Genomic DNA, 20,293 nt, shown 5'->3' with positions numbered 1-20,293 from the left:
TTATTAACAGCTTTCCCTAACATTTTTGAAAAGACATCGACCACCAGGTTAAAGACCAATGGGGAGTGAGGGTCACCTTGCTTCAACCCTTTCCCACCAACAAAGTGTGGCCCGTTAGTGTCATTAATCCTAACTTGAAACGTCCCACGCTGCAAGGTGCTAAGCACCCAACCGACCCACTTAACCCCAAAGCCTCTAGAAAGAAGCATTTCTTCCAAGAAATCCCAGCTGACCCTATCATAGGCTTTCTCATAATCCAGTTTAAGTATCAGCCCACTAGAATTAGATCTATGAACCTCATGAATCACTTCATGGGCCATAACCACGCTTTCTAATATGAAACTCCCTTTTATAAAAGCAGTCTGGTTATGGAAAATGAGTTTATCACAGATAGGGGAAGCCCTAGTATTCATGGCTTTAGAGAATATCTTCACAGCACAATTGCTAAGACTAATAGGTCTGAAATTCTTCATCTCTCTGGCCAGGGGAATCTTAGGAATGAGAGTGATGATGGCATAGTTGAGCTTATAAATGTCCAACACCCCATTCTCAAAATCTCTGACCATCCACATAAAGTCACCCTTAATAAGGTCCCAGAAGTTTTGATAAAAGAGAAAAGATAAGCCATCAGGGCCAGGGGCCCCACTGGCATACGAGCTCATAATTGCCTCTTTGATCTCATCCTCAGAAAAGGATCTCTCCAGGTCTCTCCGAACTTCCTAACTAATCATTTCTGCCTCAGACCAAAAACCATTCCCCAAATGCAAATCAGGCTTAGGTTCATACGCAAACAAGTTTTTGTAGAAATCAGTAGCCACTTCCAACATGTCTGCAGTGGATGTCATCGGTCCAGAAGGACCTATCAACTCAGACAGATGGTTCTTCCTATGTCTATGGTTAGGTAAGGCTTGGAAATAAGCATTATCAGACCTAAAATGTTTTCTAGGGGCAAATTTGAGCACATCAAAATGTTAGGGTAATTTCGAGTAGTGGGTTCGAGTTAGAGGCATAAATGTGAATGTCCCTTAACAAAATCCATGCCTGGGAGTGAAGGAAAAAACTTTCGCGAAAAATAGATAAATAAGACACAGAGAAAATAGAGCAGATAGAAATAAGACAGACAGAAAAATGAAGTAGGATTAAATAAGACAGAGAAAAAAATGAAAAAAACTGACGACGCGTAAGAGATTCGAACTCATAATTGCCTCTTTGATCTCATCCTCAGAAAAGGATCTCTCCAGGTCTTTCCGAACTTCCTAACTAATCATTTCTGCCTCAGACCAAAAACCATTCCCCAAATGCAAATCAGGCTTAGGTTCATACGCAAACAAGTTTTTGTAGAAATCAGTAGCCACTTCCAACATGTCTGCAGTGGATGTCATCGGTCCAGAAGGACCTATCAACTCAGACAGATGGTTCTTCCTATGTCTATGGTTAGCTAAGGCTTGGAAATAAGCATTATCAGACCTAAAATGTTTTCTAGGGGCAAATTTGAGCACATCAAAATGTTAGGGTAATTTCGAGTAGTGGGTTCGAGTTAGAGGCATAAATATGAATGTCCCTTAACAAAATCCATGCCTGGGAGTGAAGGAAAAAACTTTCGCGAAAAATAGATAAATAAGACACAGAGAAAATAGAGCAGATAGAAATAAGACAGACAGAAAAATGAAGTAGGATTAAATAAGACAGAGAAAAAAATGAAAAAAAACTGACGACGCGTAAGAGATTCGAACTCTCGCGGGGAAACCCCACGTACTTAGCAGGCACACGCCTTAACCACTCGGCCAAAGCGTCTTTATTGACAGCAATGCAACCTTCCATCTTTTAAAAAGTACAACATCTAACCCTGATTCGTTCCCCGAAACCCCCACCAGCATGGACAGCGGCGGCGTGCGGCCATCGCTTCCGTCCGCGACGGCGGCGGGAGGAACCTCCGTCCCGGACGAGCCTCGCGACGCGCGCGTGGTGCGGGAGCTCCTCCGGTCGATGGGGCTCGGCGAGGGCGAGTACGAGCCGTGCGTCGTGCACCAGTTCCTGGACCTGGCCTACCGCTACGTCGGGGACGTGCTCGGCGACGCCCAGGTCTACGCCGACCACGCAGCCAAGCCCCAGCTCGACGCCGACGACGTCCGCCTCGCCATCCAGGCCAAGGTCAACTTCTCCTTCTCCCAGCCGCCGCCCCGCGAGGTAAGAGTACTACCAATCTCACCAAAAAAACCAGTATATTATCTTCGCTAGATTCCGAAATTTACTAGGTTCCGTAGCTTCATCCTACGACCTGGTGCACGACGCGCAACAGCTCTGCTGCTACCTTCTTCAATTGCTGAATGACGAAACAATCTCCTATGAACATATCAGATTCAGACGGAGTAATGTTGTGGACTCCAGTTGGGGAAATAGTAAGAATAGTAGAGGATGTGCAGATGTGTCACGGAAGAAACAATCTCCATACAAGAAATGGTGTGCGCTGTTGAGATTTCAGTTAATTGCTGGTTCTTGGCTGAGAGATATTTATTGGGAAAATTTAAATTTCAAATAAGGGTGGATTTATTAATAGAAAGCATTATTCAATAAGAACACATCAATCAAAGCTTCAGCCATGGTGGTTAGAAGCCACCATCTGCAACGAAGAGATTCGGTTTCGAATCCTTCAGCTAACAAAATGTCGTTTTATCTACACCTGTAGCCGTCCGAGGGACCAACATATCAGTCAGCTTTATACTGAAATTATAAGGAATGCATAGGAGGGAATGTGGGAATTGAACCCAGATTCATCCTCAAATTCTCAACTTCTCAATTAGTACAGTACTCTAGCACCCTACCATGAGGACCAAGATGACTCCTTTATCCTTTAGGCTTTGTTCGGTTATGGGGATTGGAAATCCCCTTCAATCCCTGCCAAACCCCCCTCAAACCCCTGTCAACCGAACGCAGCCTTAGGAGGTTGGAACCGACTGAACTTTTGCCAGTTTGGTGGGTAATCAGGGAGTGCCGACAGGTAAATCCCTGGGTGGTGCTAGTAGCAGAAGATAGAAGGAAAGTCCAGTGGCAGAAGATTGGCGTTCAATTTAGTCCATGTGTTGTTAGGAATGTTCAGCTGAACCCATGCCTTATTTGGAAGGTTGAATGCTTATCTGCTGAAGGGTCCAAAATCTAGGAATCATGTGCCACTAGTACTTCCGTATACATAATGTAACCTTTGAGAAGAGAAGCAAGCAAGAAATAAATACCCTCTTCTGTTAGTGCAGATATGCTGCTGGTACTGCACCAGCTGTCTTACTGTTGGAATTGGAAACAACAAGAATACTTGGTTTCCTTATTAGTTTGCTTTACTCTAGATATATTATGTCTTATCGTTGGATTTAAACACTCTTCATGGGATGGGTCAAATCAAATAATAACATATAAGGGAGAGCATTTGTTATAACCTCTAGACCGGAAGGAATTCCTGTGGCCAGAAGGTGCTAGAGAGTTGACGAGGTAGTCAGCGCAGATCAGAAAGGTAACGGGGCAGTGGGGAATAGTGATTAGCGAAGACTTCTTTATTGATAACTTGCATCGGTCGCTGCAGCTAGGGGACCTTTATATAGGCGACTCAAGACTAGTGTCCTGGACGGGTACATACTCAAACTGCTGCAGAACAAGACTGCTGATGTTTCTATTGAAACGACTCTTAACTTAGGGAGCAAAATATCCTTTCGTTAATAGTAGAACTCTTAGCGTATTCCAACTCAGGTCTGGTTGCTATGGCCTGTGGGCTTCCTCAGAATCCCCCACATAACATTCCGTAATAGAAAACAGTTTTTGGGAATGACTTCATAACAAGAAGAAACAAACAGGGTATGATTCTTAATGTGTACGTGGCTGGCATCTGAAGATATACCTAAAATTTTGATGAATCATACTAGGTAGTACAAAGATATTAGAGATTGAGGGCCATGCACAAGTGTACTCACTTGCGTGTTAGCTGCTAGGTGCAGCTAAAGAAGATCTTGCGTGGATAAAGGCTATGAGCAACTCATGCAGTTATGCTTGTTTTATGTTTTATCAAAAAAGGACAGACGCAGTGCATAGAAGCTCCCACACAAGGTGGGGTCTGGGGAGGGATTATAGGAACCTGGTCTTACCCCTGCGAAGTGCAATGCAGAGAGGCTGGTTCGAACTTGTTTTATGTTTTATCAGATCCCTGGAAATTCAAGCTGACACAAAGTACTTTGTATGCATATAGGTGGATGACAAATCAATTTGCTGATGTCACAGGTTCTACTTGAATTGGCACGCAGCCGGAACAAGATCCCGCTGCCCAAGTCTATTGCTCCACCTGGCTCGATTCCTCTGCCACCTGAGCAGGACACACTGTTGAGTGAAAACTACCAGCTCCTACCCACACTGAAGCCACCAACTCAGACTGAAGAAATAGAAGATGACAACGAGGGAACCGACACAATCCCTGCCAATCCTAGTTCAAACTATTTGCAGGATCAGAGGGGCAGCGAGCAACATCAGCCTCAGAGCCAGAGCCAGAGGGTTTCTTTCCAACTGAACGCGGTGGCTGCCGCGGCTGCAAAGCGTCCTCTAGTGACAATTGATCAGTTGAACATGGGCTAACTTGCTTGTGTAGCTGGCTGGGACTGCCCTTTCTGGCTAGCGCCCTCCTATTTCACCATGAAAAAATGCTGATTGTTGAGGAAAGGGAGCAGCCTTGCAAGTAGTGTAAGTCGCAGCAGTGCACCTCTGGTTAATTAATTTCTGTCCATTATTGTCAACTTATTGATTTTGTATATCTTGTCGAACTTGAGCTCCCCCGTCGTTGTTTCTGAATGCTAAATCGGTGTTTCTATTGCGACTGTGTTCCTATTATACTTTTGGTGGCATGTGGCACATATTTGGTTGGTTAAAATGAGGACCAAACAAACTAAGTGTACAATATAGAAAGAAATCTTTTTTTTGGATCGATATAGAGATAAATCTGTACTTCCTATTTTTGTCATTTTATATCAGTGTTTGCTTCTTTTTTGCTAGGGGGAGTAGGATGGACTGGCACCCTCTGTGCGTGGAGCATGGATCAGTTACTGAGAAATCAGATGAAAAACAAACAGCCCGTCTAGCTCAGTTGGTAGAGCGCAAGGCTCTTAACCTTGTGGTCGTGGGTTCGAGCCCCACGGTGGGCGACCACCTTTTTTCTTGTTTTTTTTTGTACTCTCCAGGAATCAATTTGTTGCATGTAGTGCATGAATCTGATGGGTGGCCACTGTCTAAAACCAAGACGCTCCAATTTATTTGCAGCATCAGCTTGTATTTTGTACGCAGGAACTTGCCATTGCTCAAGTTGCGTTAGAATAGTTTCTTTTCTTTTTTTCCAAAATAGTTCCGGACCTGACCCAAGCCACACAGCAGTCCGAACTTCTTTTTTTTTAGAACCACAGCAGTCCGAACTTGGGATCTGCCAAACCATGACTAGAAAAATTCTAAGTACGGTGTATATGAGTAATACACAAGAACTACGGGACAAGCTCTCTTTCATCTCTTTTTTTTATCAACAAAGCGTACTTGACCTCTTCCAAACAGTCCATTGCAAGGCCAGCATTAACCCTTTCTCTGATTGCCAAAATTTTAGATTCAAACACATCATTGCATCGGTTTTCGTGCGAACTCTCATCTAGGGTTTTCTTGCCTCCCGCCGGCACCGCTGGTGCCGCCGCTGGACCATGGAGGCGCGGTGGATCCCGACCCTTGCCGGTGGGAGGGCTTCGTTTTTAGATGCTTTTCTGAGTTTTGTTAAGGTTTTTGCCATACTCAATAAGACGAGGCGGTGGCGGCTTCTTGAAGATGGAATAAGGTCCTCCCCGCCTAGCCCCGTCCCGATGATGTTTCAAGCGTCGTCGAAAGGCGTGTGGAGGTTTGTCTCTGATGGATCTCGTGGGATTCGGTCGGCATTTGTCTTCGGTGGATCCGACGGGATCCGGTCTTTGTTCGTCTATGTCCGCGTGTCTGTAGGTTGGATCCTTTCGATCTACGCTTCTCTTCATCGGCGGCGGTTGCTGCTCTAGTGCGTTGGTCCTATGGGGCCTTAGCATGACGACTTCCCGACTTTCTAGTACAACAATGTTTGTCCGGCTCCAACGAGGCAGGGGCGATGACGGCGACACGTCTTCGGCTCGCTCCATTTCTTGTAGTCGTCACTAGATGGTCATCATGAAGCATATGACTAGCACATTTAAGCCTAACCCACTTCCTATGCATAGGGATTTTGTGAGCAAACAACTTATGGGAACAATAATCAACTAGCATAGGAAGGCAAACAAGCATAACTTCAAGATTTTAAGCACATAGAGAGGAAACTTGATATTATTGCAATTCCTACAAGCATATGTTCCTCCCTCATAATAATTTTCAATAGCATCATGAATGAATTCAATAATATAACCAGCACATAAAACATTCTTTTCATGATCTACAAGCATAGAAACTTTACTACTCTCCACATAAGGAAATTTCTTCTCATGAATAGTGGGAGTATCATAATAGACTTGAACACTAAAAATTGTTTCCACATTAAAAGAGTAATGTTCAGAAAAAGGGTAATCATAATCATGACAAGTTTTATAAATATAATCATCACTACTTTTTTATAGCATAAGCTTCATCACAATAATCATCATAAGTAGCAACTTCGTTCTCATCATAATCGATTGAAACCTCTTCCAAGATAGTGGAATCATCACTAAATAAAGTTGACACTCTTCCAAATCCACTTTCATATTCATCACAATAAGATTCAACATCCTCCAAAATAGTGGGATCACTACTTCCTAAAGTTGACACTCTTCCAAACCCACTTTCATCAATATAATCATCATAGGTAAGAGGCATGATATCATCATAACAACTTTGCATATCAAAACTTGGGAGGCAAAAAATATCATCTTCATTAAACGTAGCATCCCCAAGCTTGGGACAAACATTAATTTCAGCAAATATATTCTCAAATATGCCATCCTCACCAAACATAGCTTCCCCAAGCTTGGGCCTTTTCATATCATAAGCATAATCACTCTCATCATTAATAGTATGGATAGCACCAATAGTATAGCAATTATCATCATCACAATGAGTAGTAGGAGCAACATCATTCGAGAGAGATACCTTTTTACCTTTGTTGCTCCTTCTTTTCCTTTTCACATTGTGTGTGGGTTCAACCTTCTTCTTTGAGCTCCTTATAGATGAGATTGGTTGAATAGAAAGCTCCTCCTCATTACCTGATTTATCATAAGAAATAATAGGAGGATATTGGGAAGTCTCTTCCTTTTCATTAGTATTCTCATCATCTTCTATTTGCTTTCTTTTCTTTACGTAATTCGTAATATAAGTATTTTCAACGCAATTCACCACACAATACAAATAAATCTTTTCTAGATCAAAATCAAGAAATCTATCAAGATTAAATTTTGGAATACCCTCAGTTATACGTTTTATTTCTTCATACCCCAAAAGAAGACTAAGCTCTTTATGATGCCCAAGGGTAATCAAGCTATCATAATTTTTGGACACGATTCGATCATGAAACAATTTGCATTGGATATTTAAATGATCACGTTCATTGCAAAGTTCACAAGGAGCGCGAAAAATATTGAACTTTTTAGCACAAACATCAAGACTTTCTTGCAACCCTTTAGCTTCTAAATACTTATGCCTCTTGCAATATCTATTTTCCCTATTTGGTGTGTACTTGCAAACCCAATCTACTCCACAAAAATCGACATACTTATAAGAGATATTTTCATCATAACTAGTGCAATCATCATTAGTACTATGGATATTCAAAGAGTCCATACTAACAACATTGCAATCATGCTCATCATTCAAAGATTTGGTACCAAGCATTTTAATGCATTCTTCTTCTAGCAATTGAGCACAATTTTCCTTTCCATCGTACTCACGAAAGATATTAAAAAGATGAAGCGTATGAGACAAACTTAACTCCATTTTTTTGTAATCTTATTTTATAAACTAAACTAGTGATAAAACAAGAAACAAAAAGATTCGATTGCAAGATCTAAAGATATACCTTCAAGCACTCACCTCCCCGGCAACGGCGCCAGAAAAGAGCTTGATGTCTACTACACAACCTTCTACTTGTAGATGTTGTTGGGCCTGCAAGTGCACAGGTTTGTAGGACAGTAGCAAATTTCCCTCAAGTGGATGGCCTAAGGTTTATTAATCCGTAGGAGGCGTAGGATGAAGATGGTCTCTCTCAAGCAACCCTGCAACCAAATAACAAAGAGTCTCTTGTGTGCCCAACACACCCAATACAATGGTAAATTGTATAGGTGCACTAGTTCGGCGAAGAGATGGTGATACAAGTGCAATATGGATAGTAGATATAGGTATTTGTAATCTGAAAAATATAAAAACAGCAAGGTAGCTAATGATAAAAGTGAGCGTAAATGGTATTGCAATGGTAGGAAACAAGGCCTAAGGTTCATACTTTCACTAGTGCAAGTTCTTTCAACAATAATAACATACTTGGATCATATAACTATCCCTCAACATGCAACAAAGAGTCGCTCCAAAGACACTAATAGCGGAGAACAAACAAAGATATTATGGTAGGGTACAAAACCACCTCAAAGTTATCCTTTCTGTTCTATCTATTCAAGAGTCCGTAGTAAAATAACATGAAGCTATTCTTTCCGTTCAATCTATCATAGAGTTCATACTAGAATAACACCTTAAGACACAAATCAACCAAAATCCTAATGTCACCTAGATACTCCATTGTCACCTCAAGTATCCATGGGCATGATTATACGATATGCATCACACAATCTCAGATTCTTCTATTCAACCAACACAAAGTACTTCAAAGAGTGCCCCAAAGTTTCTACCGGAGAGTCAAGACGAAAATGTGTGCCAACCCCTATGCATAGATTCACAAGGTAAACCCGCAAGTTGATCACCAAAACATACATCAAGTGGATCACGTGATATCCCATTGTCACCACAGATAAGCACGAAAAAACATACATAAAGTGTTCTCAAATCCTTAAAGACTCAATCCGACAAGACCACTTCAAAGGGAAAACTCAATTCATCACAAGAGAGTAGAGGGGGAGAATACGAGAGAGAGAGAGAGAGATCAAACACATAGCTACTGGTACATACCCTCAGCCCCGAGGGTGAACTACTCCCTCCTCGTCATGGAGAGCGCCGGGATGATGAAGATGGCCACCGGTGAGGGATCCCCCCTCTGGCAGGGTGCCGGAACGGGCTCCAAAGAGGTTTTTGGTGGCTACAGAGGCTTGCGGCGGCGGGACTCCTGATCTATCTTTGTCTTCGATGTTTTTAGGGTACGTGGACTTATATAGGCGAAAGAAGTCGGTCGGGGGAGCCTCGAGGGGCCCAGGAGACAAGGGGAGTGCCCAGGGGGGTGGGCGCGCCCTCCTATATCCTGGCTTCCTCGAACCTTCCCTGGCTTGAACTCCAAGTCTCCCGGATCATATCCTTTCCAAAAATCATGCTCCTGAAGGTTTCATTCCGTTTGGACTCCGTTTGATATTCCTTTTCTTCGAAACACTGAAATAGGCAAGAAAACAACAATATGGGTTGGGCCTCCGGTTAGTAGGTTAGTCCCAAAAGTAATATAAAAGTGTATAATAAAGCCCATAAACATTCAAAACAAATAATAATATAGCATGAATGCTTCAAAAATTATAGATACGTTGGAGACGTATCAGCATCCCCAAGCTTAATTCCTGCTCGTCCTCGAGTAGGTAAATTATAAAAGAAAGAATTTATGAAGTGTGAATGCTAGCAGGTGCACAAGTTTGATCAATGATAATTTCAATCACCTTTTCTAGCATGATTATATGTCATAACAGTAGTTCATCTCATAAAACTTCTCATGAACAAGCAACAAGCAATTCACATGTTAAAGTATAGACCATAAACTTTCTTGAAAACTAGCAAACTTCATTCTCAGTCATCAAACAATTACAATTCATCTTATTTTCAGGAAGGGTCTATGCCAGAGCTTTGATTTAGCAAACTCCACATACTCAGCTATCATATAGTCTTCTACAATTGCTAACACTCACGCAATACTAATGGTTATGGAGTTTCAATCGGACACTGAGAAAGATAGGGGCTTATTGTTGGGTAACGTAGCAGAAATTCAAAAATTTTCCTACGTATCACCAAGATCTATCTATGGAGAGACCAGCAACGAGTAGAAAGGAGAGTGCATCTACATACCCTTGTAGATCGCTAAGAGGAAGCGTTCAAGTGAACGGGGTTGATGGAGTCGTACTCGTCGTGATTCAGATCACCGATGATCCTAGTGCCGAACGGACGGCACCTCCGCGTTCAACACACGTACAGCTCGACGATGTCTCCCACGCCTTGATCCAGCAAGGAGAGAGGGAGAGGTTGAGGAAGACTCCATCCAGCAGCAGCACAACGGCGTGGTGGTGATGGAGGAGCGTGGCAATCCTGCAGGGCTTCGCCAAGCACCTACGGGAGAGGAGGAGGTGTCACGGGAGGGAGGGAGGCGCCAAGGGCTCAGGTATGGATGCCCTCCCTCCCCTCCACTATATATAGGGGCAGGGGAGAGGGGGGAGGCGCAGCCTTGCCCCCTCCTCCAAGGAAGGGGTGTGGCTAAGAGGGGGGGAGGAGTCCATCCTCCCAAAGGCACCTCGGAGGTGCCTTCCCCCTTTAGGACTCTCCCCTTTTTCCTATATCTTAGTGCATGGGCCTCTAGGGGCTGGTGCCCTTGGCCCATGTAGGCCAAGGCGCACCCCCTACAGCCCATGTGGCCCCCCGGGGCAGGTGGCCCCACCCGGTGGGCCCCCGGGACCCTTCCGGTGGTCCCGGTACAATACCGATGACCCCGAAACTTGTCCCGATGGCCGAAACAGGACTTCCTATATATAAATCTTTACCTCCGGACCATTCCGGAACTCCTCGTGACGTCCGGGATCTCATCCGGGACTCCGAACAACATTCGGTAACCACATACAAACTTCCTTTATAACCCTAGCGTCATCGAACCTTAAGTGTGTAGACCCTACGGGTTCGGGAGACATGTAGTCATGACCGAGATGTTCTCCGGTCAATAACCAACAGCGGGATCTGGATACCCATGTTGGCTCCCACATGTTCCACGATGATCTCATCGGATGAACCACGATGTCAAGGACTCAATCAATCCCGTATACAATTCCCTTTGTCTAGCGGTATGGTACTTGTCCGAGATTCGATCGTCGGTATACCGATACCTTGTTCAATCTCGTTACCGGCAAGTCTCTTTACTCGTTCCGTAACACATCATCCCGTGATCAACCCCTTGGTCACATTGTGCACATTATGATGATGTCCTACCGAGTGGGCCCAGAGATACCTCTCCGTTTACACGGAGTGACAAAATCCCAATCTCGATTCGTGCCAACCCAACAGACACTTTTAGAGATACCCGTAGTGTACCTTTATAGCCACCCAGTTACGTTGTGACGTTTGGCACACCCAAAGCACTCCTACGGTATCCGGGAGTTGCACAATCTCATGGTCTAAGGAAATGATACTTGACATTAGAAAAGCTTTAGCATACGAACTACATGATCTTGTGCTAGGCTTAGGATTGGGTCTTGTCCATCACATCATTCTCCTAATGATGTGATCCCGTTATCAACGACATCCAATGTCCATGGTCAGGAAACCGTAACCATGTATTGATTAACGAGCTAGTCAACTAGAGGCTTACTAGGGACATGGTGTTGTCTATGTATCCACACATGTATCTGAGTTTCCTATCAATACAATTCTAGCATGGATAATAAACGATTATCATGAACAAGGAAATATAATAATAATCAATTTATTATTGCCTCTAGGGCATATTTCCAACAGTCTCCCACTTGCACTAGAGTCAATAATCTAGTTCACATCGATATGTGATTAACACTCAAGGTCACATCCCCATGTGACTAACAACCAAAGAGTTTACTAGAGTCAATAATCTAGTTCACATTTACCATGTGATTAACACTCGATGAGTTCTGGGTTTGATCATGTTATGCTTGTGAGAGAGGTTATAGTCAACGGGTCTGAACCTTTCAGATCCGTGTGTGCTTTACAAATCTCTATGTCATCTCCTAGATGCAGCTACCACGTTCTATTTGGAGCTATTCCAAATAACTGTTCTACTTGGAGCTATTCTAAATTATTGCTCCATTATACGTATCCGGTATCTCTACTCAGAGCTATCCGGATAGGTGTTAAGCTCGCATCGACGTAACCCTTTACGACGAACTCTTTTACCACCTCCATAATTGAGAAAATTCCTTAGTCCACTAGTTACTAAGGATAACTTTGACCGCTATCCTGTGATCCATTCTTGGATCACTCTTGTACCCCTTGACTGACTCATGGTAAAGCACACTTCAGGTGCGGTACACAGCATAGCATACTGTAGAGCCTATGTCTTAAGCATAGGGGACGACCTTCGTTCCTTTCTCTCTATTCTGCCATGGTCGAGCTTTAAGTCTTAACTTCATACCTTACAACTCAGGCAAGAACTCCTTCTTTGACTGATCCATCTTGAACACCTTCAAGATCACATCAAGGCATGTGCTCATTTGAAAGTACTATTAAGCGTTTTGATCTATCCTTATAGATCTTGATGCTCAATGTTCAAGTAGCTTAATCCAGGTTTTCCATTGAAAACACTTTCCAAATAACCCTATATGCTTTCTAGAAATTCTACGTCATTTCTGATCATTAATATGTCAACAACATATACTCATCAGAAATTCTAGTGCTCCCACTCACTTCTTTGGAAATACAAGTTTCTCATAAACTTTGTATACACCCAAAATCTTTGATCATCATCAAAGCATACATTCCAACTCCGAGATGCTCACTCCAGTCCTCAGAAGGATTGCTGGAGCTTTGCATACTTATTAGCATATTTCAGGATAGACAAAACCTTCCAGTTGTATCACATACAACCTTTCCTCAAGAATCGTCGAGGAAACAATGTTTTGACATCCTATTTGCAAGATTTCATAAATAATGCAGTAATTGCTAATATAATTCCAACAGACTCTTAGCATCGCTACGAATGAGAAAGTCTCATCGTAGTCAACTCCTTGAACTTGTCGAAAAACATCTTAACGACAAGTCGAGCTTTCTCAATGGTGACACTTACCATCATTGTCTGTCTTCCTTTCAAAATCCATATGTACCTAACAGCCTTACGACCATCAAGTAGTTCTTCCAAAGTCTACACTTTGTTTTCATACATGGATCCTCTCTCGTGTTTTATGGCCTTGAGCCATTTATCGGAATCCGGGCCCACCATCGCTTCTCCATAGCTCGTAGGTTCATTGTTGTCTAGCAACATGACTTCCAAGACAGGATTACGTACCACTCTGAAGTAGTACGCATCCTTGTCATCCCATGAGGTTTGGTAGTGACTCGATCCGAAGTTTCATGATCACTATCATAAGCTTCCACTTCAGTTGGTGTACGTGCCACAGGAACAACTTCCTGTGCCCTGCTACACACTTGTTGAAGTGACGGTTCAATAACCTCATCAAGTCTCCACCATCCTCCCACTCAACTTTTTGAGAGAAACCTTTCCTCGAAAAAGGACCCGATTCAAGAAACAATCCCTATTGCTTTCGGATCTGAATTAGGAGGTATACCCAACTGTTTTTGGGTGTCCTATGAAGATGCATTTTATCTGCTTTGGGTTCGAGCTTATCAACCTGAAACCTTTTCACATAAGCGTCGCAGCCCCAAACTTTCAAGAAACGGCAACTTAGGTTTCTCCAAACCATAGTTCATACGGTGTCGTCTCAACGAAATTATGTGGTGCCCTATTTAAAGTGAATGTGGTTGTCTCTAATGCCTAACCCATGAACGATAGTGGTAACTCGATAAGAGACATCATGGTATGCACCATATCCAATAGGGTGCAACTATGACGTTTGGACACACCATCACACTATGGTGTTCCAGGCTGTATCAGTTGTGAAACAATTTCCACAATGTCTTAATTCTATGCCAAACTCGTGATTCAGATATTCATCTCTATGATCATATCATAGATCTTTTATCCTCTTGTCACGACGATCTTCTACTTCACTCTGAAATTATTTGAACCATTCAATAATTCAGACTTGTGTTTCATCAAGTAAGTATACTCAACATCTACTCGAATCATCTGTGAAGTAAGAACATAATGATATTCACTGCATGCCTCAGCACTCATTGGACTGCACACATCAAAATGTGTTACTTCCAACAAGTTGCTATCTTGTTCCATCTTACTGAAAACGAGGCTTTTCAGTCATCTTGCCCATGTGGTATGATTTGCATGTCCCAAGTGATTCAAAATCAAGTGAGTCAAAACGGTCCATTTGCATGGAGTTTCTTCATGCATATACACCAATAGACATGGTTCGCATGTCTCAAACTTTTCAAAAACGAGTGAGCCCAAAGATCCATCAATATGGAGCTTCTTCATGCGTTTTATACCGATATGACTTACGTGGCAGTGCCACAAGTAGGTGGTACTATCATTACTATCTTTTGGCATGAACATGTGTATCACTACGATCGAGATTTAATAAACCATTCATTTTAGGTGTAAGACCATTGAAGGTATTATTCAAATAAACAGAGTAACCATTATTCTCTTTAAATGAATAACCGTATTGCGATAGACGTAATCCAATCATGTCTATGCTCAACGCAAACATCAAATAACAATTATTTAGGTTTAACACCAATCTCTTTGGTAGAGGGAGCGTGCGATGCTTGATCATATCAAGCTTGGAAAAACTTCCAACACATATCGTCAGCTCACCTTTAGCTAGTCTCCGTTTATTCCGTAGCCTTTTGTTTCGAGTTACTAACACTTAGCAACCGAACCGGTATCTAATACCCTGGTGCTACTAGGAGTACTAGCAAAGTACACATTAACACAATGTATATCCAATATACTTCTATCGACCTTGCCAGCCTTCTTATCTACCAAGTATCTAGGGTAATTCTGCTCTAGTGGTTGTTCCCCTTATTACAGAAGCACTTAGTCTCGGGTTTGGGTTTTACCTTGGGTTTCTTCACTAGAGCAGCAGTTGATTTGCCGTTTCATGAAGTATCCCTTCTTGCCCTTGCCCTTCTTGAAACTAGTGGTTTCACCAACCATCAACAATTGATGCTCCTTCTTGATTTCTACTTTCGCGGTGTCAAACATCGCGAATACCTCAAGGATCATCATATCTATCCCTGATATGTTATAGTTCATCACGAAGCTCTAACAGCTTGGTGGCAATGACTTTGGAGAACCATCACTGTCTTATCTGGAAGATCAACTCCCACTCGATTCAAATGATTGTTGTACTCAGACAATCTGAGCACAAGCTCAACAATTGAGCTTTTCTCCTTAGTTTGCAGGTTAAGAAAGTCATCGGAGGTCTTATACCTCTTGACATGGGCACGAGCCTGAAATCCCAATTTCAGCCCTCAAAACATCTCATATGTTTCGCGATGTTTCAAAAAACGTCTTTGGTGCCTCAACTCTAAACCGTTTAACTGAACTATCACGTAGTTATCAAAACGTGTATGTCAGATGTTCGCAACAACCACAGACAACGTTCGAGGTTCAGCACACTGAGCGGTGCATTAAGGACATAAGCCTTCTATGAAGCAATGAGGACAATCCTCAGTTTACGGACCTAGTCCGCATAATTGCTACTATCAACTTTCAACTAATTTTTCTCTAGGAACATATCTAAATAGTAGAACTATAGTGTGAGCTACGACATAATTTGCAAAAACCTTTTGACTATGTTCAGGATAATTAAGTTCATCTTATGAACTCCCACTCAGATAGACACCCCTCTAGTCATCTAAGTGATTACATGATCCGAGTCAAACTAGGCCGTGTTCGATCATCACGTGAGACGGACTAGTCATCATCGGTGAACATCTTCATGTTGATCGTATCTTCTATACGACTCATGTTCGACCTTTCGGTCTCCGTGTTCCGAGGCCATGTCTGTACATGCTAGGCTCGTCAAGTTAACCCTAAGTGTTTCGCGTGTGTAAATCTGTCTTACACCCTTTGTATGTGAATGTTAGAATCTAACACCCGATCATCACGTGGTGCTTCGAAACACGAACTGTCGCAACGGTGCACAGTTAGGGGAGAACACTTCTTGAAATTGTTGTAAGGGATCATCTTATTTACTACCGTCGTTCTAAGCAAATAAGATGTATAAACATGATAAACATCACATGCAATCAAATAGTGACGTGATATGGCCATCATCACTTTGCTCCTTTTGATCTCCATCTTCGGGGCTCCATGATCATCATCGTCACCGGCATGACACCATGATCTCCATCATCATGATCTCCATCATTGTGTCTTCATGAAGTTGCCTCGCCAACTATTACTTCTACTACTATGGCTAACGGTTAGCAATAAAGTAAAGTAATTACATGACGTTTAAGTTGACACGCAGGTCACAAATAAATAAAGACAACTCCTATGGCTCCTGCCGGTTGTCATACTCATCGACATGCAAGTCGTGATTCCTATTACAAGAACATGATCAATCTCATACATCACATATATCATTCATCACATCCTTTTTGGCCATATCACATCACATAGCATACCCTGCAAAAACAAGTTAGACGTCCTCTAATTGTTGTTTGCATGTTTTACGTGGCTGCTATGGGTTTCTAGCAAGAACGTTTCTTACCTACGCATGAACCACAACATGATATGCCAATTGCTATTTACCCTTCATAAGGACCCTTTTCATCGAATCCGATCCGACTAAAGTGGGAGAGACAGACACCCGCCAGCCACCTTATGCAACTAGTGCATGTTTGTCGGTGGAACCGGTCTCACGTAAGCGTACGTGTAAGGTTGGTACGGGCCGCTTCATCCCACGATGCCGCCGAATCAAGATAAGACTAGTAACGGCAAGCATATTGAACAATATCGACGCCCACAACTACTTTGTGTTCTACTCGTGCAAAGAATCTACGCAATAGACCTAGCTCATGATGCCACTGTTGGGTAACGTAGCAGAAATTCAAAATTTTTCCTACGTATCACCAAGATCTATCTATGGAGAGACCAGCAACGAGTAGAAAGGAGAGTGCATCTACATACCCTTGTAGATCGCTAAGCGGAAGCGTTCAAGTGAACGGGGTTGATGGAGTCGTACTCGTCGTGATTCAGATCACCGATGATCCTAGTGCCGAACGGACGGCACCTCCGCGTTCAACACACGTACAGCTCGACGATGTCTCCCACGCCTTGATCCAGCAAGGAGAGAGGGAGAGGTTGAGGAAGACTCCATCTAGCAGCAGCACAACGGCGTGGTGGTGATGGAGGAGCGTGGCAATCCTGCAGGGCTTCGCCAAGCACCTACGGGAGAGGAGGAGGTGTCACGGGAGGGAGGGAGGCGCCAAGGGCTCAGGTATGGATGCCCTCCCTCCCCTCCACTATATATAGGGGCAGGGGAGAGGGGGGAGGCGCAGCCTTGCCCCCTCCTCCAAGGAAGGGGTGCGTCTAAGAGGGGGGGAGGAGTCCATCCTCCCCAAGGCACCTCGGAGGTGCCTCCCCCCTTTAGGACTCTCCCCTTTTTCCTATATCTTGGTGCATGGGCCTCTAGGGGCTGGTGCCCTTGGCCCATGTAGGCCAAGGCGCACCCCCTACAGCCCATGTGGCCCCCCGGGGCAGGTGGCCCCACCCGGTGGGCCCCCGGGACCCTTCCGGTGGTCCCGGTACAATACCGATGACCCCGAAACTTGTCCCGATGGCCGAAACAGGACTTCCTATATATAAATCTTTACCTCCGGACCATTCCAGAACTCCTCGTGACGTCCGGGATCTCATCCGGGACTCCGAACAACATTCGGTGACCACATACAAACTTCCTTTATAACCCTAGCGTCATCGAACCTTAAGTGTGTAGACCCTACGGGTTCGGGAGACATGTAGTCATGACCGAGATGTTCTCCGGTCAATAACCAACAGCGGGATCTGGATACCCATGTTGGCTCCCACATGTTCCACGATGATCTCATCGGATGAACCACGATGTCAAGGACTCAATCAATCCCGTATACAATTCCCTTTGTCTAGCGGTATGGTACTTGCCCGAGATTCGATCGTCGGTATACCGATACCTTGTTCAATCTCGTTACCGGCAAGTCTCTTTACTCGTTCCGTAACACATCATCCTGTGATCAACCCCTTGGTCACATTGTGCACATTATGATGATGTCCTACCGAGTGGGCCCAGAGATACCTCTCCGTTTACACGGAGTGACAAAATCCCAATCTCGATTCGTGCCAACCCAACAGACACTTTCAGAGATACCCGTAGTGTACCTTTATAGCCACCCAGTTACGTTGTGAAGTTTGGCACACCCAAAGCACTCCTACGGTATCCGGGAGTTGCACAATCTCATGGTATAAGGAAATGATACTTGACATTAGTAAAGCTTTAGCATACGAACTACATGATCTTGTGCTAGGCTTAGGATTGGGTCTTGTCCATCACATCATTCTCCTAATGATGTGATCCCGTTATCAACGACATCCAATGTCCATGGTCAGGAAACCGTAACCATCTATTGATTAACGAGCTAGTCAACTAGAGGCTTACTAGGGACATGGTGTTGTCTATGTATCCACACATGTATCTGAGTTTCCTATCAATACAATTCTAGCATGGATAATAAACGATTATCATGAACAAGGAAATATAATAATAATCAATTTATTATTGCCTCTAGGGCATATTTCCAACACTTATAGTGTTGCCTCCCAACGTATTCACCTTTGGGTGATGTCAACAATAATAGTTCATGCTGACTTACATCCAATTGGATATATATATCAGGATCTTTCCAACACGAGGTGCTTGCCAAAGGATAAAATGAAAAAAAAGGAAAGGTGGAGATCACCTTGACTCTTGCATAAAGTAAAGGACATAAAGTAAAATATAGGCCCTTCACAGAGGGAAGCAGAGGTTGTCATGCGCTTTTATGGTTGGATGCACAAAATCTTAATGCAAAAGAACATCACTTTATATTTCCACTTGTATATGGACCTTTATTTTGCAGTCCGTCGCTTTTATTGCTTCCATAACAAGATCGTATAAAGCTTATTTTCTTCACACTAATAGATCATACATATTTAGAGAGAAATTTTTATTGCTTGCACCGACAACTTCCTTGAAGGATCTTACTCAATCCATAGGTAGGTATGGTGGACTCTCATGGCAAAACTGGGTTTAAGGATATTTGGAAGCACAAGTAGTATCTCTACTTGGTGCAAGGAATTTGGCTAGCATGAGGGCGAAAGGCAAGCTCAACATGTTTGAATGATCCATGACAATATACTTTAACTGAGATGTGAGAAAACATAACCCATTACGTTGTCTTCCTTGTCCAACATCAACTCTTTAGCATGTCATACTTAATGAGTGCTCACAATTATAAAAGATATCTAGGATAGTATATTTATATGTGAAATCTCTCTTCCTTCAATATTCTTTCATGAATTGTTCAAATGACCAATACAATGCTTGCTAACCTTCAATAAATTTACAACCTCTACTTCTTAGATGTGAAGTCATTACTCCCCATGGGATAAGCAAGTGAGACATATATAATTTCAAATTTATGACATTCAACTCATTCAACCATTTACTCATAGGATATAAGTGAAGCACACGAGTAAATGACAAACTACTCCAAAAAAATATAAGTGAAGATCAATGAGTAGCTAAATAATTATGTAACTATGTGAAGACTCTCTCTCATAATTTTTTTTCCAGATATTGGTATTGTATTCAGAAAGCAAAACAAAATAAAATGACATTGCAAGGATAGCACAACTCATGTGAAGAAGCAAAAACTTAGGCTCAACCGATACTAACCGATACTTGTTGAAGAAGAAAGGTGGGATGCCTACGGGGCATCCCCAAGCTTAGATGCTTGAGACTTATTGGAATATTATCTTGGGGTGCCTTGGTCATCCCCAAGTTTGAACTTTTGTGTCTCCTTAATTCCTCTCATATCATGGCTTCTCTTTTTATCAAATGCTTCATCCACACCAAACTCAACAAGAACTCGTGAGATAGGTTAGTATAAACCAATGCAAAACCTTATCATTTTCTACTGTAACAAATCACTAAAATTATTATCCAACATTGCATACTAAATTTCCCTGCATATTTAATACTCATATCCTCAA

At 42.9% G+C, this 20,293-nt stretch overlaps 1 protein-coding gene and 2 non-coding genes across 4 annotated transcripts; 2 read left to right on the top strand and 1 right to left on the bottom strand.

Annotated features, from left to right (window-relative positions):
- Positions 1–1,712: 1,712 nt before the first annotated feature.
- Positions 1,713–1,794, bottom strand: TRNAS-GCU. Its single transcript has one exon. It is a non-coding gene; the product is annotated as a tRNA-Ser (tRNA).
- Positions 1,795–1,866: 72 nt separating this feature from the next.
- LOC119277810 (transcription initiation factor TFIID subunit 9-like) lies at positions 1,867–5,248 on the top strand. 2 transcript variants are annotated; one of them, XR_005137324.1, is made up of 3 exons: positions 1,867–2,187; positions 4,261–4,713; positions 5,023–5,248. XR_005137324.1 is itself a non-coding variant. In XM_037559129.1 (2 exons), exons 1-2 carry the CDS (start codon positions 1,876–1,878, stop codon positions 4,606–4,608), a joined length of 660 nt encoding a protein of 219 aa, XP_037415026.1. In that variant the 5' UTR covers positions 1,867–1,875; the 3' UTR covers positions 4,609–4,862. The 2 variants fall into 2 exon arrangements, 1 of the variants encoding a protein (XP_037415026.1); XM_037559129.1 differs by lacking the exon at positions 5,023–5,248 and having other exon boundaries at positions 4,261–4,862.
- On the top strand, positions 5,099–5,171 carry TRNAK-CUU. The gene has a single exon. It is a non-coding gene; the product is annotated as a tRNA-Lys (tRNA).
- Positions 5,249–20,293: the final 15,045 nt, after the last annotated feature.

Source organism: Triticum dicoccoides, chromosome 3B, assembly GCF_002162155.2.
Source record: "Triticum dicoccoides isolate Atlit2015 ecotype Zavitan chromosome 3B, WEW_v2.0, whole genome shotgun sequence".
Classification (NCBI taxonomy): Eukaryota; Viridiplantae; Streptophyta; class Magnoliopsida; order Poales; family Poaceae; genus Triticum; species Triticum dicoccoides.
The sequence above is the reverse complement of the archived record's forward strand: the minus strand, read 5'-3'. Positions and strand labels throughout refer to the sequence as shown.